Source organism: Lagenorhynchus albirostris, chromosome 7 (genome assembly GCF_949774975.1).
Source record: "Lagenorhynchus albirostris chromosome 7, mLagAlb1.1, whole genome shotgun sequence".
Lineage (NCBI taxonomy): Eukaryota > Metazoa > Chordata > Mammalia > Artiodactyla > Delphinidae > Lagenorhynchus > Lagenorhynchus albirostris.
The window spans coordinates 42,478,507-42,501,217 of NC_083101.1; the positions used below are offsets into that span (position 1 = coordinate 42,478,507).

General features: G+C 43.2%; 1 protein-coding gene across 1 annotated transcript in view; it reads left to right on the plus strand.

Moving 5' to 3' along the window:
• The window catches only part of GNAQ (G protein subunit alpha q), a 292,088-nt gene that overhangs the window by 262,389 nt on the left and 6,988 nt on the right, over nt 1–22,711 (plus strand). Inside the window, exon 6 of the mRNA XM_060154953.1 lies at nt 19,565–19,718. Coding sequence (XP_060010936.1) covers nt 19,565–19,718 — 154 coding nt within the window. The remainder of the gene's footprint in view (nt 1–19,564; nt 19,719–22,711) is intronic.

A 22,711-nucleotide genomic window follows, 5' to 3' on the forward strand; every position in this document is an offset into this window, starting at 1 on the left:
CGATCCCATTCTGTCCCTGTTCCCCATCAAAATTAAGGGTCCTTGGACCCATTCCCTGCTGGTCTTGCTAGTGTTATAAACTAGTGTTCGTAAGAACGGTAATAACTAAAATCAGATTGATGTATTGCCTTAGAATGTCATCTCTCCAGCTAGAGACTTGATCTCATTTAAAGCAAATAGGGTGCTCTCTCATAATCTCCTTCCTGTCTTATTTTCTTCTTACTGATCTTCTCTTTGCTTTTTTTCAATATGAAGTCTTCTCCTTGACAGAGTAGTCAAGAGCAAAGTAGAAGTTAAGAGGTCTGGTTTTGTGTGTGACATTTATCTGGCAATGGACTTGTCTTTTCCTTGGATGTCTTACCTTTCGATTTTTATATTACTTTTCTAATATAAAATAATATTGTTAATTTCCTAGAGTATATTAGTCCATTTTTTACCATTTTAATAACCAAGGGAATACATGTTCATTATTTAAAATTCTGAATATACAGATGGCTATAGAGGAGAGTAAAGGATTCCTTCATACTCTTACTCGACATTCTACACTTCCAAATTTAGGGGACTACTTCCAGCAGTTTTGTGTTCATCTTCCCAGAACTTTATTTTTTGCACATGAACCAATAACCTCTTTTTTTTTTAAGTTTAAAAAATTAATTTTTGTTTTTGTTTTTGTTTTTGGCGGTGCACAGGCCTCTCACTGTTGTGGCCTCTCCCGTTGCGGAGCACAGGCTCCGGACGCGCAGGCTCAGCGGCCATGGCTCACAGGCCTAGCCGCTCTGCGGCATGTGGGATCCTCCCGGACTGGGGCACAAACCCGTGTCCCCTGCATTGGCAGGCGGACTTTCAACCACTGTGCCACCAGGGAAGCCCTAATTTGTATTTTTAAATCAATAATGGTTTACAGAGCTGAATAACTAAAAGATGTATAATTTTAAAAACAGTAGTTCTGGGCTTCTCTGGTGGCACAGTGGTTGGGAATCCGCCTGCCAATGTAGGGGACACGGGTTCGATCCCTAGTCCGGGAAGATCCCACATGCCATGGAGCAACGAAGCCCGTGCACCACAATTACTGAGCCCGCGTGACACAGCTGCTGAGGCCCACACACCTGGAGCCTGTGCTCTGCAACAGGAAAGGTCACCGCAATGAGAGGCCTGTGCACCGCAACAAAGAGTGGCCCCCACTCTCCGCAACTGGAGAGGGCCCATGCACAGCAACGAAGACCCAATGCAGCCAAAAATAAATAAATAAATTTTTAAAAAAGAAAAAATTCCTTTAAAAAAATACTTAACCTTTAAACAAAAAAACAGCAGTTTTTTACTGCTACCCCACCACCAGTCTGATAACCAGATACATTACCCTCAACTCATCTCTTGTTTGTTGTTATTTCCCTCATATGTCTAAGTGCTGTATTTATACCACTGTTTCTTGATTTGTCAAGATTGTTTTCCTTTTATGGTGGATAAAAATCATACTGTCTTAACACTCCTACTCCATTTCTTCTTCTCCCATCCTTTCCACGTAGGTATAGCACAATTTTTGTGTAATTCAGTGTTTGCACTATGTGACAATATAAATGTTGTTCATTGTTGAGCTAAGTATTAGACTGTGCTTTCAGTCATTTTGTGGTCAACTTTCTTTGGAGTTAACAGTTGCCTTACATTTTTTTTTCTTTGTGTTTGTGTATATTGCTAACTGATTTTTTTCTAATTCATCAACAGATCTTTGAAATCTTATAAAAGATCGCTGACATAGCAGATAATATATCAGTTCTTTTTTTTCTTTTCCTTTGGAGATCTCCTTTCTAGATTCCTTTGTCCTCCTTTTCTAATGATGACTGGTTGCATCGTAAACACTTATCATTCTGGGACTTTGTTTTACCATCATCCTGGGAGTTCACAGCTTCTTTCCTTCGTTGAGTTCCCTGCTTCTGGATCCATCGTTGTCTTTTTTTCTTGGTTTATTTCCTTATTCATATGAAATTTTTCTTTTTTCTTTTGCTATAACTTCTTTTGGCTAAATGGAGAACTACTTTTGCTTTTTTTTTTTTTTTCTTTTCTAAACTTTTCTCTCCAATTTTCCATTTCTTTTTACTGCCTGACAAATTTCCTGGAGTTATTTTCCAAACCGTCTTTTTTGTTTGTTTGTATTTTGGCTTTTATAGATTTTCTTTTTTTAAAAACTCTCAGCTCTTTTTATGCTCCATATGTTCCCTTTTAAGTTAGTATCCTTTTGTGTTTCAGCAGTGTCTTTCTGAGGATTTTTTTCTTTCCTTTTCAAAGTATTTTCAGTTTTCTGCATTGACCTCTTTCCTATGATTTCTTCTTCTTCCTTCTCTCTCTCTCTGTTTGCTTAGATTTCTGTTTCCCATGCTGGGAATTTTCTCAAAGGTTTGGAATTCCTAGGTATTTTACAGTCGTGAGGCAGTAAATAGCTTTCTTCTCCGTGCCTCCTCTCCAGCCAGGTCTTTGAGTTAGGAGTCCAGGTTTGGGGATTTAAAAACTGCATAACCCCCGCTATTCCTCTCACCAGTCCTGCTTCCTATACAGCCACGAGCTATGGAACTCGACCCCCACTGGGCTCTTCTTCCTCTCCAAGGACCAGCGCACCTCCAGTCCTCTGTGTTCTCAGTGAAAGGTTATCACTTGATTGTCTCAGCCTGCCTGAAGTATGGAAAAGTGTGTAATAACTTTCAGCATCCTTTCTGGGTCAGTGCAGATATTATATATTTGACAGATATTCTTCCACATCTGTGTCTGGAGTTGTTGCTCAGTGTCTTCATCGGGTTTTGTTGGTGTTTCATTTTGCTGGGGTCTCAGGGAACAGAATGAAGTAAATATGTCTTTTCCTGAAAGTTTCTGAAATTTTCTCTCAAATCCACGTTGCTCAAGTCCTTATACATTACCTAATTATCTTTGATTATGTGGTTTTCTTCAGTTTCTCCCCTCCCCCTATTTTGTCTTTTTGGAAGTTCAGATCATGGGGAAGCTCCTTTGTGGCGACCATGATTTGGGAAGTTTATTTTCACCTTCATGAGAATGGCTTGGACTAAGTGATCCAAATCATATCTTTTGAGACTGTCTAAATCTTTTAGGGTCAGTGTCAGTTTTAGAGACATGTCGTGGAATTACACAGGGTCACATCAGAAGTGGATTTATGAAAATGTAGTTATAGATGTTCACCCATAAAAAGGAAGAAGGATGGAGAGAGGGAGAAAGAGAATAAGTTATGCAAAAGGCTCTGGCTGCCTTTCACCCAGTGAAAGGATGCAGTGAAATAATGTGTGACGCGGAAATGGTATCAGTTGTTCCCACGGTTAGTCTTAGTTCCTGCTTCCCTCACCTCGTGTGAGCAGCTTGCAGTGCAAAGTATGAGCCAGTGTGCAGTGGTTCTAATTCTTCATTTAATAAGTCCCCCTAATGCAACCACAGACCCAAACCAGACTTCCTCTGTGCTCACTAAAGGAGCCATGACCTTTCCTACCACAAAGGGAAAGAAGAGCAGTCTGTAGCAGACATACAGCATGGCAAGACGGTCTTGGGGCCACCAGTAGGTACCTTCACAATACACTTTTAAAGGTAAGTTATTAGACTCTATGTAATTTCCACCTTGCACCCTGATCCTGATTTTACTGAATTACATTCCTGAAGTCAGTGGAAATACATATGGATTATATAAGACCTGTGCCCTTTTCTAGTATCACAGCCATGAATGAGCACATGGTCACTGTCACCCAAAACTCCTTCTCCTTTTTTCTCTGAACTTCCACTGAGAGTTCAGAGTTAGATCAGGAGCTGCAGTTCTTACTCATTTACTCGGCCTTAAGAAGATGGAAGTGTTGGTTGGGGTGCAGGGGACAGACTGGGGAATTTCGGAAGCTGTTCTTAGAGTTGAATGAAATTTATAGCTTACAAACTTGCAAAACCTTAGAAACATACTAAATATTTGACACGTTTGGCACAACTCAACTACCAGTCAGTCCGAAAAGAGGGTCAGCCAAAGTGGACATTCGCCATCAACTGAATGTTAGCCAGTTTACAACACACATCCATCCTTACAGTTGCTGCCTCACTCCGCCTCTGCTGCTTTCCATTTCCCTCATCTGGTTCTTTTCAACAGTAGAATTAGTTCTAAGCCCCTCTCCTTTTACCGCTGTTCAGGTCTCCAACACATTGGGATTTGTGGGTTCACAGATTTCTCAACACATGCATATTGTCTGGATACCTGAGAAGTTACTTCATCTCAGAGGTTTTAAGTTGGATGCATGTGCTCTTTCAAGGCTGTGTGCCGGCTGTGCTCCCTCTCCCATCGAATCTCCGTGATAACACCGTGGTAGAGTCTAGTGATGCTGTGTCTGTGACCATAGGCACGGATTTTCCCATGTTTTCTCATGCGCTGATCTTTCCAGGTCTTCCCTCAATTCTTTCAGAATTGTCTGCTTTCTTCATGATACTTGAATTATCCACCCATCCACCCCCAACTCCCGCCTCTTTCCTTTCACTATACAAGAAGTTGATTTTGTATGGTTTTAAGTGTTCTGTTAGTTGTATTTAAAGGTGTTCATTTGTGTTGCACTTGTCTCTGATCTCACCTGGTTATTAGCTTCTGGAAGAGATCTTTTACCTCCTTCATAACACGCAGAATGCAGTTTTCGATACTTAATAGAACAGTGATTTTTTTTTTAATGTGGCTCCTATGTGGAACATTCAACATTTTTTGTCCGATTGCCCAATTTAGTAATAAGGTTATATTGCAAATGCTTTATAAAAATAGCATTTTATTAAAAATGTTTTAAGTTACTCATCAAGTTTTTGTCAGAATAAAGAGCAAAGAGAAGAAGCAAACTCTTCTCTAGGGCAAAATATTGAAACTTTCCACTTTAGCAGTTTACAACCAGTTTTCAGTTTTTCATTGGTGTAGATAATGCTTTTTTGTTGGAAAAGTAATACTTAGTCTCTTTGTAAATGTTATAATATCCTTTGTACCTTCTGTGTTAATTCCTGTCATGTGCATATTCTGCAGAATGCTGGGAATTATAAAAGGGGAAGAGCCCATTGTTTCCCAAAGCTCGTTAGTCTGAAGCATAATTGAGCAGTTTATAGTTTTCCAAGGAGGGATCTTTTGAGTGGGCCCAAAGGTTTCGGTGAAATTCATGGGGGTGGGGGTGAAATTCATCGGGTGAATATCTTGTACTTGCAAATAAGTCATTCAAGATGGGGGTACTGATTTTTTTAAGCAGACAGTAAACGTTGCTTTAAAAAGGTGCCAAGACCTCGTTCTAGTGTGCACTGTCAAACAAAAGCACTGGTAAAAGAATAAGGATCAAATAAATCATTGAAAACTGCAGATAATGCATGCAACAGAATTTTAGCCAAAAGTTTGCCCTCAGATCCTCTAGTCATATGTTTTAGTAGCCACATAAAACGAAGGTGAGTGGTTTGAACTTTTCATGTTTATTTCCCTGCCCTCCCTCCACATTGTCTCCAGTCCTCTGGAGGAATAGAGACTAAAAGCAGGGACAAAGCAAACCCACAGGTAGATCCTTAATAGTGTCTTATTAACTAAGAATGTTTGTAGAATTACTGTTTTTAAAGCTACTTAAAGTCATATGAAAAATATATCTCCATCTTCAAATGAGGACTATTTCACAACAATTGTATTGGTTTAAAATGCCAGATGTATGTTACTAAATCATCTGGAAAGGCATTTTTACATGTGTGCAACATCTGAGTAAGTAGATCTCCTGCCCTGACACTAAAAATTAAGCAAACGAATTAAAACATTGAGTGTCTTTCTTATGTTTTATCCTCCATGTTGTGGACAGAAAGAAAATGGATACTTTTTCCTGGCAGAAAAAAGGAGGAAAATAAATTTAGAACCTCAGTATCTAACTAAAAATTATAGAGAAAAGGTAAATAGGGAGAAAATTAAGGCAACATATGTTACAACAAATTTGTATGGGGGAAACCTTATTTGTGCTTTTATTTCCACGTATATGTGCTTTGTTGTATGTTATAAATTTTCTGAACATAAATTGAACATAAAACATATATATATGTATATATATAAATTTGCTAATGATTCAGATAGTTATGATAGCTATTTAACTACATACTAGGTCTGTTACTTTTAACTTGCTTTTTATCAGCTCCCCACCTAGAAAATAGGAATCACAGCAATGCCTTCTGCTTAGGGTTGGTGTGAGAATTAAATACTGTTCTACACCAAGGGTCAGCCGACTGTGACCCTCAGGCCAAATCCAGCCCACCATCTGTTAGTGTACAGCTTGCAAGCTAAGATAGGTTTTTACATTTTTAAATGGTTGAAAAAAATCAAAATAACAATAATATTTTGTGACACATGAAAATTATTATGAAATTTAAATTTCAGCATCTGAAACAAGGTTTTATGGGAACCCAGGCACACTCATACATTTATATATTGTCTATAAATGCTTTCCTGCTACATGGGCAGTTAAGTTGTTACAGCAGAGACAGTGTGCCCTGCAAACCCTAAAATATTTACTATCTGGTCCTTTACAGAAAAGCTTGCCAACTCCGTTTACACACTAAAGTCCTTCGAACAATGTCTGGTGTATATACACACTAAACAAATGTTAGTTGTTAATATAATTAAACTTTATATAAAATGAATCATAACATTCATGTAGCTAAAAATACGTCACAGTCTGAAAAGTTTCATCATATGTTGTTCCTGAAAATAAGACTAAAAATTCAAAAAACGCTGTTAATAATATGACAAATTATTATTGTTTAAAGATGTAAAAAAAAAAAGCCTTAGGAATATAATACACCAGGCTTATTTTACAAGGGACTTATTTTTAGAATATATATTCCTTATGAGTAAACTTTCAAGTCAATAGGTTACATCTCCTTTCTCCTTAAATTTTTTGTCAGTGTTCAGTTTATCTGCTCCAATTCCAAACTTATTCCCCGTCTGAATTCTCCATTTTTACCTACCAATCATCTTTTACCTACGATCCTTCTGCAGTCTTTGGAGGGTAGAAGAAGAAAGAAAGGCTTAGAAACCAAGAGTTAATGGCAAGACCTTCAGTGTGTGTGTGATGAAGGATGAGTCAGGTCAAGGGTTACCCCCACTGAACAGGGCTCAAAAGTGCAGTCCATACAAGTCCTTTGAGCTTATCTCTTTGGACACAAGGCAAACCAAATTCTTATCCAACACCTATTCATTCTCTTGGCCAAAGAATTAGGCAACCACATGTTTCTGGGCCAAACTTGACTCATCCATAAAAAAATTTTAAGTCAACAAAGGAGAGATTTTACTGAATTGCTTGATTTACTTCATTTCACTCCTGTTTTCCCCAGACTTAGACTTTACTGGCATAACACAGGAATTTGCTCAGATTCAGTCTGATGTACTGATGCGTACGTGATTGGTTTGTGTAGAGCAATCAAATCTTCCTTGGACCTTTTCAGGCTACTCAGGGTTTCCAAGCTCAGTTGTGTCATCCATGCCTGTTTTTGTTTTAAGCCTTTACCCCTACATCCCTGCAGCCTGTTTCTATTTCCCTTTATCCAAAGTCTCCAGTAATTTGGCCAAGTCACTATTCATCAGCTGTAGAATCAGAAAGTGGACAAGTGAAACAAAAGAAGCTGACATTCACACACACTTTGCTCCTTGCTAACAGCTGTAGTACAGTTTGCAGAATCCTTTTTCAGTTTGAGGTGTGGATGGAGTACAGGAAAGGTGAGTGAATTGAAAAGTCAGTGGTGTGACTACTCAAGGCATTAACTATCTGAATTCTAACTCAGTAATTGAGGAGCATTATGGGAAAAGAGAGGGAATTTACGTATGTAAGTTAAGGATAGACTCTGGCTCACTGGCATGTAAGCATACAATTAGTAGGATATGGAGCACAGGGTAAATGCAACTAGAAAGATCAATGTGCTATAAAATAGTCTTTGAAAGGAGGTTGCTACTTGGTCACTTGACTGAACTAAAATATTAGGACATATTAAAGGAAGTCCCAGGAAGTAAGCTCTGGGACTGTGGGCTTCCACATCATTTGTCATGTTTCTTCCTGCTCATGTTGAGTCTCTGGGCAGTCCTTGGCCTGAGGGTGACCACCTCTTCTTGCCCTGTCCCTCCAGTCTCTTTCTGTCATCCTCTTTCCCTCCTCCACTCCTCTCCTACAACACGCTGTGCTCTGCACCAGTTCACTGCACAAGGGCCTGCCTGCTCTGTGACCTCATCTCTGCTAGAAACCTTAGACAGGAGGTAATAGGCAAATATGCTGTATTCCTTTGCTTCTCTAAACATCCTGTGCGGGTAGAATACATCAGTTCATAGAAATTATAATATTAAAACCTTCAGGAGCTGTCTTCAAGCCTGGAGAGTATGCCAGAGTCGATCTGAAATAATCACTTGCAAAGATTTGCAAGGACTAAGAAAATTATAGAGGAAATGATATCTGTCCAGCTGAGTTTAGTATCCTTATTATTTCTATTCCTGTTGTCTAATTTGGATAGCAGAAGTGGGATGGCTAGGGAGCTGTCCTTAATTATTTCTCATTCGAACTGCTCCACTTATATCAGTTGTTTTCTTGGTTTGCTCTGGGGTTGAGAGTTGTTGGGCTGCTCTCTGCAGGCCTGCAAGCCCTGTACTTGCCCAGTCCCAAGGATAAAGAAAGAGCCCAGAGTCAGCCACAGAGACATCGATGGTCTAATAGATGGGGGATCTTACACATCTGAAGCTCAAAGGTCCTGGAGCGACACCCCAACGTGACGGCAGGCGGAACAGGGAAGCATCTTCTCTACCAAGGGAAGAGGGAGGCTACCAGTTATAGGGGGGAATTGACGTCAGGTTGGCTCATCGGTTACCAGGGAAACCATATGGGTATGTCCTGCTCTGGAGGCCCCTTTGGTAAACTATCATAGTGGAGATGTTCTGATCTAAAGATTAGAACAGTCACCAGCTGGGGCCTGGGACAGGTATGTAGGCATTTACTGATTAGGCTCTGTGATTAAGAGGGAAGGTCAGTTATGTGAGTAGGGTGTAGGGGAAGCAAGGACTGGTCGAGCAGGGGATGTGCAAAGATCAAGAGAACAGTCATTTTGGGTGGACCAAGCATATGAGTACTGAACATTTTTAGAGATTTTCAAGATACTCCCCCTTAATAACACATGGAGAATCTTAGGAAGAAACCATCTCTAAGTGAGCATTTGGCAGAAACCTGGATGATTTTCCAGTTTTTTATAAATCAGATGTATCTGGACTTGAAATCATGGGTAGATTAACTTTGTGCAATTCCAGGGAATAGAAAGATCTTACTGGATTTATAGTTTGGCCAAAGATTTGAGATAAGCAGTCACCTCACCAGGAGGCTCTTACATAGCAATTTTGCCACGTCTGAGAGCGGCTGCTATCAGAAAGCTACTGTGTGCCGGGGTCATGGCTAAGCACCTCGCATGCATCATCTCATTCTGTCTTCCCAAAACCTGAGAGATAGAAGGAAACTGAGGTGCAGTCACTTGCCCGAGGTCACAAGGGTATTCGAAGTAGAGCCATGTTTCAAACCGAGGGAGCTCACAGCCCTGGCCCTTCCCACTCCCATCTCCCCCCAACAACAGGAGCTCAGCACAGAATGTGTTTTGAATGTGTGTTGACGTCACCTAGGACACATATCAGTGTGATCCTGCTGGAGATACAAAGTCAAACACAGCAAGCTTTTAACTAAATAATCGAGGAAGGAAAGAAATATGCAGACCAGGCTTGCAAAATTTTTTTTTTCATAAAGCCTTTGGAGTTCCTGTCTTTTCAGTTGTTCCGTGTATTTACTCAGTTGACATATGTAAATGAAATAAATTCCTGAGAGAATATGTTCCTAAGTCCTTGTTAAGGATGTGAATTTTTCAAAGTATTCAGTGTTTGGTAAGCTACAAATGATAATGACTGATTCAAATTTCACATTATCATGGATTGTTACATTAAAAGTCAACTAGTCTTGCCCTTTTAAAATGATGACCTTTAATATAGTAATTTATGAGGTATTCTTTGATAAGTTATGTCTGAGAAGAAATAGTGAAGCTTGTCGTAGCAATAAAAGCGAAGAGTGGCATTTAAAATTCCTGAAGCCATATGTAAAATAGATGACTAATAAGGACCTACTGCACAGCACAGGGAATTCTACTCAATACTCTGCAATGGCTTGTATGGGTAAAGAATTTAGAAAAAGAGTGGATATATGTATTTGTATAACAGATTCACTTTGCTGTACACCTGAAACTAACACATTGTAAATCAATTATACCCCAGTAAAAATTAAATAAATAAAATAGATTCCTGAAGCATAAAATCCTATATCCTGATGATCTCCTTTCCTAATCAATTTCAGAAGCAGAAATGGTGCTAATGAAAATGGTAACTGGTGCAGTGTACTGGCTGCACATTTTCCATCATGTGCAGTATATAGAAGCAGCCCTACAAGCAGCTAGGCGTTAAAATTGAGTGAGTGTGTGGCCAGCAGATATCTTAACCTGTAACTGAAGATCTGGATTTAAAATATTGTAAGACATGATAAAACGTGTATTTTTCCCTTCTGCTAATAAACCAGCGGTCCCCAACCTTTTTGGCACCAGGGACCGGTTTCCTGGAAGACAGTTTTTCCACGGACTTGGGGGCGGGGGGCGGGGGTGGTTCAGGCGGTAATGGGGAGCACTGGGGAGCGGCAGGTGACGCTGCGCCAGCTTGCCCGCTGCTCACCTCCTGCTGTGTGGCCCTGTTCCTAACAGGCCGCTGACCGCCACCGGTCTGCAGCCCAGGGGTTGGGGACCCCTGTGCTAAACAATCTGTTACTTTACAGACGTGCTCATGTAACCACTCGATGTCCGTGTATCTGGACCTCACTCGAGTGTGTTGCTTGGCCGTTTTTAGAACACTCAGGAAACACAGAATCACAGAATTGTGAACACAAAGTATGAGCAAAGAATCATAGGCACCTGACCGACTTCTGCATCAATTAGTGAGTTTGTGGATCACGCAGACTGTCTGCATCTCTGATACTAAAGGACATTTCTGAGCCCTGAAACGCTGCATCCCAGTTTCTCTGAAATACATCCTATCAGGCCCTCAGTGGTGGTTCAGCAGTCTGCATGTTTATTTCTTAAGTGTCTAGTTTTGCATTTAAAGGCTATGTTCTAGATCTTACGGGGAATATAAATCAATGTGGTTTATCACGGCATTGATAAGGGGAATATTACAATAGGGAGAGACAGGCAGTGGATGACTTGAATCATAGAAATGAATTACAGGTCTCGTTTAAATTGTATTCTTCGCAGAGAAATGTGAGAACTTGTATTTAATGGCAAAATAATGAGTTGTTGCAAAAGGTATGAAAATGAATGTTCAGATCTCTGGTTTAATGCCGACTTTGCTGGAGGGAGGTACCACCTTGGCAGACAGCAAACAAGCTCTCCATGGCAGCAGGGTTACAAAGGGTATAGACATGAAATATTGCCCCTTGAAGCCCACTGGTAATTTTTTATGCAGAGACTTGGGCCAAGTTACAGCCTGAAGAAAGCGGGCTTCCTATTGCGGTCTTGAGCCATGTCCACGGGATCTGGCCTTTTCCTCGGTAAGAGGGAGGTTTGCACGTGAGCCAAGAGGAAGCAGAGGCCTCTTACCTCCAGGCAGATAATTGTGTCTCAGCGAGCTGCAGTTGCAATGTCTAATGGGGTTTCCTGTTGGACTCTGCTACCTGCCAGCACTGGCAACAAGCAGGCACTGAGAGCCGGCAGCATATTTCAAGAGTAACGGGCTGGAGTCCATGTGTTCTTCATGGAACTTGGCATGTATGTGCCTCCCAGCCCCCACTGTAAGATCCAAATGAGGAGGAATTGTTTCACATTCTCAAAATGGAGAACTTTCTTACTTGATGCCCAAGTTGCAGAGATCAGGAGCCCACAAACTGTTTTATACAGAATCGTCATAGTTCACTCCAGAGGATCCTGGGTTTCAATTCTCTTTTGCTTTCGCTCTCCCTCCTCGTAATCTCTCCTCTATCTGTCAAGAGTCAACTCAGAATTGCCTTTCTTTGAAGCCTTCCCCAGTCACACCTTTCCTTCTTGTGTGACTTTTTTTAACCACTCTTAGGGGCCCATATGGGGACCTGTAACTACATGTTGACCCTCCTGTCTGTTTCCGCCCTCCAGGACACAGGCCCTGCTCCAACATGCTGTCATCCCCAGCATCTCACAAACCCTCCACGTATGTCTGCTGAGTGATGGGCAAACAAAGGCTAGGACACCGTGTGCGGAGGGTGTGAGGAAGGGCCAGTCCAGGGAGGCTCGAGGAAGGAGTTTTGAGGGAAGTCAGGTCGATTTGGGTCTTGAAGGATTCGGAGGACAGCATTACAAGTCAGGAAAGTGGTCACACTTGTGTGATAGTGGTAACATTGAGTCCTTTTATGTGGCAAAGGGAGCATCTGTGAGGGGTCAGAATGAAGATGTGCACTGCGCTCAGGCCGTGCCAAGCTGTAAATGCCAGACTGAGGAACTTGGGGCTTTACCCTGCAGCAAGCATTAAGTCACTCATGTGCAGCAGGGGGGTTGCATAAACCATTATTTTCTAGAGATTAGAAATATATATATTTTATATTACATGTAATATTATACATTATAATATATATTTAATGTCAGTTTTCTATATCCATTCATGCACTGATGGACACAGGTTGCTTCCATGTCTTAGCTAGTGTAAATAACGCTGTAGTGAACATGGGTATGTAGCTGTCTTTTCAACTTAGTGTTTTTATTTCCTTCAGAGAGATACCCAGAAGTGGAATTGCTGGATCATATAGTAGTTCCGTTTTTAATTTTTTGAGATATTTCCATACTGTTTTCCATAGTGGCAGCACCAATTTACATTCCCACCAACTGTCTACAAGGGGTTCCCTTTTCTCCACAGCCTTGCCCACACTCATTTGTTGATTTTTTTTTTTAAATATACATCAGCCATTTTATAAATTTATTTATTTAATTTTTGGCTGTGTCGGGTCTTCGTTTCTGTGCGAGGGCTTTCTCTAGTTGCAGCGAGCGGGGGCCACTCTTCATTGCGGTGCGCGGGGCTCTCACTATCGCGGCCTCTCTTGTTGCGGAGCACGGGCTCCAGACGCGCAGGCTCAGTAGTTGTGGCTCACAGGCCCAGCTGCTCCGCGGCATGTGGGATCTTCCCAGACCAGGGCTCGAACCCGTGTCCCCTGCATCGGCAGGCAGATTCTCAACCACTGCACCACCAGGGAAGCCCCATTTGTTGGCTTTTTGATGATAGCCATTCTAATAGGTGTGAGGTGATATAGTGATTTTGATTTGCATTTCCCTGATGATTAGTGATGTTGAGCATCTTTTCATGTAGTTTCTATTGGCCATCTGTATATCTTCTTTGGAAAAAATGTCTATTCAAGTCATCTGCCCAATTTTTAATCAGAAATTGTGTTTTTTTGCTGTTGGAATTGTATGAGATCTTGAGAATCAATTTGAGACGTTAAGGATTAGAGGTGTAAGACCCCTCAGGGATGGCCTCAAGAGGGCCTTTTCTGATGATCCTGGGAGGGAAGACACCGAACGGTCCCACCATTCTGCTCATGACTACAAAGTGGGGAGCAGGTAGGCTCCCCTTCTTCCCAGGCCAGCGATCAGGGTGGAGTTTAGTGCTCCACCTGTTCACGGTTCCAGCCCGAGTGAGGAGCGACTTACCTGATCAGTGTCGTCTTAGTCTGTTCGAGCTGCCATAACAAAATACCGTAGACAGGGTGGCTTATAAACAAAAGACATTTATTTCGCACAGCTGTGGAGGCTGGAAAGTCCAGGATCAAGCCTGGGGCAGTTTCATTGTCTGGTGAGCATCCGCTTCCTGGTTCATCGATGGCCATCTTCTTATTGTGTCCTCACACAGCAGAAGGGGTGAGGTCTCTTTTATCATGGCATTAATCCCAACCACCTCCTGATGGCCTCACCTTTTAAAACCATCACATTGGGGGTGAGGATTTCAACATATGTATTTCAGGGGGACCCAAACATGTGGTCTGGCCAAGACTGACATTTCCGTGGCCACGTTTTCTTGAGGCAGGGTGACTGCATGGAGACCACCCAGGCCACTGGGTGCCCACTCACTGGCAGCCTGTCCTCAGGTAGCATGGCCCTTTGCTCTTCCCATGTCTGTGGAGGGGGGGAGACGAGGCAGTCCCACGGATTTCTGTTCCCTCTGTTCCAGCTTTCTCACCTGCGTCGGGCCACCTGTCGTTGGGAGCGACGCTTTCAGTCTGGGAGAAGTGGCAGATGGGGTCGATAAGAAGACACAGCCTCCTTGGGGCTCAGGCATAGGCAGCCCCCCTGGGTAACAAGGAGCCCTGTGTTGAAGAGTAAAAGCTTTACTAACATCAACTGGTTTTAACCCCAAGAGAAGGCGCGTAAGATTAGCGCCACCACCCCTAGACGGCTTTTAAACCTGTCTCCAGAGGTGAACAAATCCTCATGTATATGACTGATAAAATCAGTGTCTCATGTTGCTATTTTGTTTTCTTACTTGCAACTCCAGGCCCTACAGAATTAGTAAAAAGCAAGTGTCACCAAGTCTCGTGGGACATACCGTTGCCTCACATTTCAGTTTTTACTGAGCAAAGTGGATTATGCCTCCTGCACTGCACAGTCCACCACCTTGTAAGGCATCACGAAAATCTCATTTAGTCCATTTAGGATTTAGTCTGGGGGTTTTGATCAGGTGAAAAAGGCATCAGGAATTCTCACTGTGGAGTGAAAAACAACTTACAGAGCATAAAGTAAGAATCTTATCCTAATTGGGAAACACAAAAAGCATGAAGCCAGCAGAGTTATATTTTCATCACACGACTCCGGCACTAGGCTGGATGTGTGACTAGAACTTCTCATCACGAATGTGGGACAGAGCATCGCCTGTCTCATCGTCGTCCCTAGCTCAGCACGCTTTCTGCACCTTCCACCTCCAAGTGTGTGCCGTGTGTCAGCAAGGTCAGCTCCACTTGGGAGCTTGTTAGAACTGCAGGCTCCTGGGTCCCACCCCAAGCTGGGTCAGAACCCATGTCCCCAGGTGATTTCATAACACACGTTAATTTGGAGAAGCTCACCTACAGCGCACAGTGCTTCACAAAGTTAAACCTATATCAGAAGCCCTTCCCTGGAGGGCTTGTTAAAATGTAGATTCCTGGGGCTCCCCCGGTAAGATTGAGTTCGGTAGATCTGGTTGAAGGCATAGTGGTGCCGATGCTGCTGATCAGCGGTCCGTTTTGTTGCTCTTTAGCTTTGCCCTGAATGAGCAGGTCAGGCCCAGGCCACACAGCACATGGTAAGTGGGAAAATAGCCTAGAGCAGCCCCAAACTGCATACACGAGCGAAGCTTGCATTGGACCAGGCCAGTAAGCGGGCATGCCTCCACAGTGGCCCAGTGCAGCCAGGGACAGTCATCTCTAGGACCCGGGGCTGGGCACAGTCCACTGTCCTGGCTGTTGGCCTGGTATGAGACCCCCTCCCAATAGAGCCCCATCTGGAGCTTGTGGGCTCCAGTCCTGATTTGAAACTTAATCAGAGCGACTTCAGGCGCCTCCTTGTGCTTTGACTCAAGGTCAAGACCAGTCTCCCTTTCCCTGTCTCCACCCAGGGTCTAGCAACTTACCCTTGAAGGACTCCAACCAGAAGAGCCCCCAGTAGGGCCCGTTTCCCTTCTGCAGAGTGCTAATTACAATAAGTCTTTCTGAGGGAGGCTCCCTGGTTGAGGCCAAGATGTACATACCCGCCCTTTAGAGAAGGCTTCTCTGAAGACCACAGTATGACTTTGTAGAATTTCTGTAGCTGTAAATAAGAAAAAAATGTTAATTCTCACATCAGGGATGTCACTATCTAATTAACCTTCTTTAGATCCTTTAATTCTTTCAGTTCTTATTAGAGCCTTTGCTTTCCTTCCGTCCTAAAATTTTCAACCTATAAAATCTCAGGCTACAAGACATTGTTTCTCAGTGAATATGGTTTCCAGGCTTAAAATTTTACCACTGGTAATGATAACCAGTAAAAGGCATGTAGATGGTAAATATTATGTTTAAAGGCTATGCGTGTTATTTATGTTAAAGATAAATGTGTACAGTAAAATAAACACTGTCCCTTGAGCCATGAAGTAACCTTTCACTCCACTGGTCCCACATTTCATCCATATTTAATTATGTAAGCAATGGTAGGCGCAAAGTGTAAAGGTCAAAGAGATTGTGATGCCAAAAACTTGGTCTCTGTGCACCCGTGCCGAATCAAATCTCAGAGACAGAGTTTTGACTGAAGTAGAAAAGAATAGCTTTATTGCTTTGCCAGGCAAAGGGGGACACAGCAGGCTCGTTCCCTCAAAACTGTGTGTCCCAACCCAGGGGGATTTGGTGAGGAGTTTTGTAGCAGTGTTTCAGGGGTGTGTGCAGGGCCTGCATTCCTTTAATCTGGCCTCAGGTGGTCTCCTGATGAGCTTCTCTGGTTCTCAGGGTTCTCAGACTGTGACCTTCTCTCTGGAGTGAAGAATGCTTCATCAAGTAGTTAACATCTTCCATTTGTTGGGGGTTTTAGTTTAGAAGAGCTCAAAGATATTGTTATGTGTATCCCTTGAGGCGAGAAGGAACCAGGACCTGCCCCAAGGCTGCACTATTGCTTCTTGACTGCTCCTCCCTTGTCTCTGCACCGCCTCCCTTCCCTAATTAGCAGCTGTTTGAACCTGCCCTTTAGAACTCTGGGAGGGTCCTGGAGGCTGAAGCCTATTCCCTACAAACAAGAAATGGGGGACACAGAAGGGCTTCCATGCCCAGGAGCCCCACAGGGTCCTGCTCAGTTTCAGTTGGTGGCGATCGACTTTACCAGATTTGCTAAAGATCTCCTTTTGAAAAGTGGGCCTATTCAACCTGATTTGAATGGGCACACTTTATATTAGAAAAGAGCAAGACATATTCAGGATCTAGAAAACTGTGCTTGGTGAGCTCAGTGTCCCCGAGATTTCCTGGAACAGCAGTCAAAGGGTAATGCAGAGGAGTGTACTTGGCCTCCATAATGCTGCCCTGTGAAACTTAGGACACATTCTGCATCAGGAAGGCAAAAGCTGAGCAGAACGTGTTAACAGCTTGGGGCCTTAGCCTTCAAACAACATTCATTCAATTTCCTTTTAGAAATTGAGAGTGAGGTGGATCCAGGTGTATCACTTAGAAGCACTTTTCTTTAATTTTTATTTTATGTTAGTGTAGAGTTGATTAACAATGTTGTGTTAGTTTCAGGTGTACAGCAGTCATTCAGTTATACATATACATGTATCTATTCTTTTTCAAATTATTTTCCCGTTTAGGTTGTTACAGAGTATTGAGCAGAGTTCCCTGTGCTATACGTTTGGTCTTTGTTGGTTGTCTGTTTTAAATGTAGCATTGTGTACGTGTCAGTCCCAAACTCCCGATCTGTCCCTCCGTCCCACCCTTCCCCCCACTAACTGTAAATTCGTTCTCTACGACTGTGAGTCTGTTTCTGTTTTGTAAATAAGTTCGTTTGCATCATTTTTTTTTAGGTTCTGCATATAAGTGATATCATATGATACTTGTCCTTCCCTGAGAAGCATTTTATATATAATAAGAACCAGAAAAATACAGTTCAAACTAGCTTAAAAACTAAAGGGTACTTAATTGGCTCATGTTACCAAAAAATCCAGAGGCATAACCCAGTTCAGGCATGGTTTGACCAAGAAGTTAAAACCTGGTTTCTTTTTCTCCCTGTTGCAAGATAGTTGCTAGAAGCTCGAGGCTATACGATGCCTCTTCCATTTTCTTGATGAAAGCAGGGTTCTCTGTTCCAGAGCTCTTAGCAAAAACCCTGGGGTTAATTACACCGGTTGAGCAGCTTGGCTACGCTGATGACCATAAACCAGGGAAGCAATACTCCAAGTGACGTGAGCCTGGATTCAGAGCCCAGCCCTGAATCAGCCCACGTACCAGGAGAATAAGATGCTCTGGCTTAAACCAATGACCCACCTGGTAGCAGTGGAGGTGGGCTCAATCCCCAGGAGGCTTTTCCATTGCCCCAGACTTGGTCATAACACGTAGAACTAAGGGGGTTGGAGAGTGTTCCCTGGGAGAAGTGTGCCCGTGCACCAGGGAAAGGAGTCGTCTCCAAATGTGCTGCCTTTGTCCATGACCTGAGGATGGGAATGATTTAGAAGCAAGTGTGTCTGTAGAAGGAAGCTGGTGAATAGATGTGGGCTAAACTAGGAGACTCTCTAGCTTTTGGCTGGTGAGTCTCAAGAGTAACTTTGATTAGTATCTTTGTTTGTAAGACCAGGCTGACTAATTCCTTGAGAATCCGTTGAGGTTTCGTTACCAAGGGTGGCTTGATGATGGTTTCAGGTGAGAATAGTTTCTCACCAACACTGAAGGTAGTGAGAAATATTACATTTGTATCTCCAAGTAATTACTATGTATATGTCCACGGTTCTGTATGAAAATTATAGTGAAACTTAGGGAGAAGGTGTGTTCTGATAAAGAGGAAATGTGTGATCTAAAAATATTTTTCCATGTGTTTTTCTAATCAGGGAATATATATATTTGTAAAGTAAGTAGTAATAATTCTAAGAATACAGATGCACTTTGGGCAAAGAATTAAGTAACTTTGTGGGGGTTTTTTTGGTTGTTATTTTTTTGGGGGCTGCATTGGGTCTTCGTTGCTGCACGCGGGCTTTCTCTAGTTGCGGCGAGCATTTATTTTTGGCTGCGTTGGGTCTTCGTTGCTGCACGGGGGCTTTCTCTAGTTGCGGCGAGCAGGGGCTACTCTCCGTTGCGGTGCGCGGGCTTCTCATTGCGGTGGCTTCTCTCGTTGCGGAGCACGGGCTCTAGGCACGTGCGCTTCAGCAGTTGTGGCACGTGGGCTTCAGTAGTTGTGGCTCACGGGCTCTAGAGTGCAGGCTCAGTAGTTGCGGCGCACGGGCTTAGTTGCTCCGCGGCATGTGGGATCTTCCCGGACCAGGGCTCGAACCCATGTCCCCTGCATTGGCAGGCGGATCCTTAACCACTGCACCACCAGGGAAGCCCCCTAAGTAACTTTGTTTTGATTGCTGTGAAATAGAACTAATAGTGAAGCCCCAAGTACACATAGCTTAAGAAATGCAAAATGAAGCCTGGTACTTTGTTCTTAATTCAGATCTTAAGCATTTGGCCATGAATGAATAATTCTTAGTGGACATTGGTGGCGCTTGGTGGACTTTCGTGACAGCGTGCCAGTGATTCTTCAGCCTTTGATGATTCTCTTTCAACCTTAAGAGTTATTTCAGCAGATGTTTATTATTATTATTCTCTTCCGCCTGTCAACCTGAGAGTTTGCCTAATGAAAAGAGCTGCTGAGCCTTTTGCATGTAAATCCTGATAAAAGCTGCTACGGCCCAGCCCAGGGCCACAGAAACTGAATGCATACCAAAGACGGGTTGGACTTACAAAACAAACAGTTCACAGACTGAGTAATCATGTAATTCACGCGTTGTTTTTCTGATGATTTTTTTCAGAACCGAATGGAGGAAAGCAAAGCACTCTTTAGAACAATTATCACGTATCCCTGGTTCCAGAACTCCTCAGTTATTCTGTTCTTAAACAAGAAAGACCTTCTAGAGGAGAAAATTATGTATTCCCACCTAGTTGACTACTTCCCAGAATATGATGGTAAGTCAGCACCCTTCCGCCCGCCCAGTAGCTAGGGACACATTCCACCCGCCTCCCGAGACCAGTGCCTGAGCCGACACACGACAGTGCTCCGTCACTGCCTTTGCCCCCCCGAAGCCTGCACGTTGTGATTGATGGAGTACGAATTCTTGTTTGTCCTTTTAACGACGACCTGAAACGTTTCATACCCCGACAATGCTGAAAGTTATAGTTATTTCAAAGCAAATAAGAAGTTGTTTTCTTCTGCTGTTCAAAGGAGGGAACAATCCCCTAGTTTTGACTAATTGTGTGTCAACCCTTATAGCTCCCTCTTGATTTCCCTTTCGTTTGGTAACAGTCTGCCTCTGCCTCTCTCTAGAGAGAAAACAGAACGTTGTGGTCAAGAGCCCATGGTCTGAAGTCGATCTACCCAGATTCAAGTCCCAGTTCTGATATTTCCTATTTGTAGAACCGTGATCAAGTCATTTAGTTGCTCTGGGCTTTAGGACCAAACTTATGTTTTATAGACTGTAATAGATAACATATTGTGACATTTTAGCGTGATGCCTGACACATGGTGAATATTTAGCAGATATTTACTTTTGGGGGCTTCATGACCCCGTGAAGCCCCATCACCCTAAGGGGTGGCACCCATCCTTTAAGCCCTTCCTGTAGCACTTAGGGTCTGTAGCACCCACTTCAGTACTCATATGTATGCACTTCGCATTATTTTCTTCCTTCTTATAAACAAATCTTGCCTCCTCAACTAGACTGTGAAATCCTGGATGACCGGGCATGACAACCAACCCCTTCCGAGAAATACTTGTTGATTGATTGGTAACAAAATGCATCCACACCCAGCCACTCTGAAACAGGTGAAAGAGTCACAGCCGCTGCCCTGTAAGAACTTACGTGCACAGTCCACACCCATCTCCCCATACGTGCTCAAGTCTAGGTTAGGAGTGGCTAACTACGGCCTGCCGCCTCTTTTTATAAATCAAGTTTTATTGAAACAGCCATTCATTTATATACTGTCTGACCACTTTTATGCTACAACAGCAGAACTGAGTAGTTGTGACAGAGCTCAAGTGGCCCCCAAAGCCGAAAATATTTCCTCTCTGGTCCTTTAACAGAGAAGTTTGCCAAACCCAGATCTAGATGAACAGCAGGTAAGAGGACAAGCTTTGAATGTCACAGAAAACCAGCACTGCCACTTACCAGCTATGGTGCCTCGGACAAGTTTATTCAACCACTGAGTTTCTTCATGAGTAAAAGAGAATTGAATGGAATCACATATGTAAGTTACTTAGCACAGTGCCCGGCACAGAGAAGAGCACAAACCCAAAAGTACTTACTATAGAGGTGCAACAGTAAGAGAACGGGCTATTTTTTAAAAGTAACGTTATCAGCAAAGGGTATCTGGCATGGATGTCAGCTCAGCAGTGTTTCTGTTCTGCAGACTCCCTCAGAATGGTAATTGCTTCAAAACTAATATTCAGTTTGGCCTCATAGCTTTCTACGAAGACACAGACACATCGAGGATGGAGTTTTATTCATCTTTTCCTCACACATGCGTTTGGTATGGTGCTGCTCTTGGAAGGGGAACGTTACATGTTTAATAAAGTTCCCTTCTCAGATACATATAAGATTCTGAGCGTTGCTGACTCTACCATGTGGGGATGTTGTCAGGTATTAGAGATAGTACTGTTTTTGGTAGTAGTGTGTTCCCATCCTCCGTCCAAGTACATTTTCCTTTGTACTTTGAGGTTCCTTTAAAATGATACTTGCCCAGCCTAGACAGTGTATTCTCTTTTCCTCCTTTTGCTTTGCCACTCGCCTGCCACCACATCACAAGCGCCAGAGCCTGGAGTCCTCAGTGCTCCTGAGGAAACTGGAAGGAAGTAACTTTGTGTTAGTTCTCTCCCACGGCAACAGGCTGGCTCCTTAAACACGAGATCTGCCCGAATAAGATGGGCACGAAGCATCTGACTTACACCCAAACACGCATGCTTGCCTCACACACCTGGAAGGAGAGGCTCTTTGTAGTTTTTCTCAGAACTTGGTGAGAATCCACGGATGGGATATGACCCTGACCTCCCGACGCAGCACCCGCCTACAGGCTAGCATGTTTTCGTGATATGCTCGCACACGGGAGGACAGAGGCAGCACGGCCCTACAGAGCAGACCCACCGAGGCTCACGGTGCATGAGGCGGCAGCACGCACAGCACAGCACACACTGCAGGAAACCAACAGCAGGTTGGTTTCCTGCAGTACGACACGTGTTAGGAGTACTGTTCTCCCCTCTCTGTGCAGCGTCTTCCTAATCTCTTTACACATCTCCTTTGGCCAGTAATTTCCCCAGATATCCCATCACTATGAGTGTGAGCACCTTCCTTCTAACATGTGCCCGTTGTGAATATCTTTTTTTTTTTTTTTTTTTGAGGTATGCAGGCCTCTCACTGTTGTGGTCTCTCCCGTCGCGGAGCACAGGCTCCGGACACGCAGGCCCAGCGGCCACGGCTCACGGGCCCAGCCGCTCCGCGGCATGAATCCGCGTCCCCTGCATCGGCAGGCGGACTCTCAACCACTGCGCCACCAGGGAAGCCCCATTGTGAATATCTTTAAATCCCAAGATGTTTTTTACTGTCCATCTCCCCCAGTAATACACGTAACGCATACAGGAAACTTGGCCGTGGAAAAAGAAAGACACTGATTGTTATTCATAAAGCAAACACAGCTGTCATTCCAGGAGACTTCAAGCCCTTGTAAGATGAGCTAAGACAGAAAAAATTCTAGGCCCACTCTGCAGTGATATTTTTATCATAAACATGTTTATAGTATTCTAAATTTCACACTTCCACATTTCTGCACTTACAAGGTCTTCATTGTAATGAATGCCATTTCTGTATTTCTCTTCGGGAAGGAAAATTACCATTTCTACATGGACTTGAATTGCAAAATTGTCCATAGAGACTATGGAATTCTGTTACTGCTATGATGACTAAAAGGATTT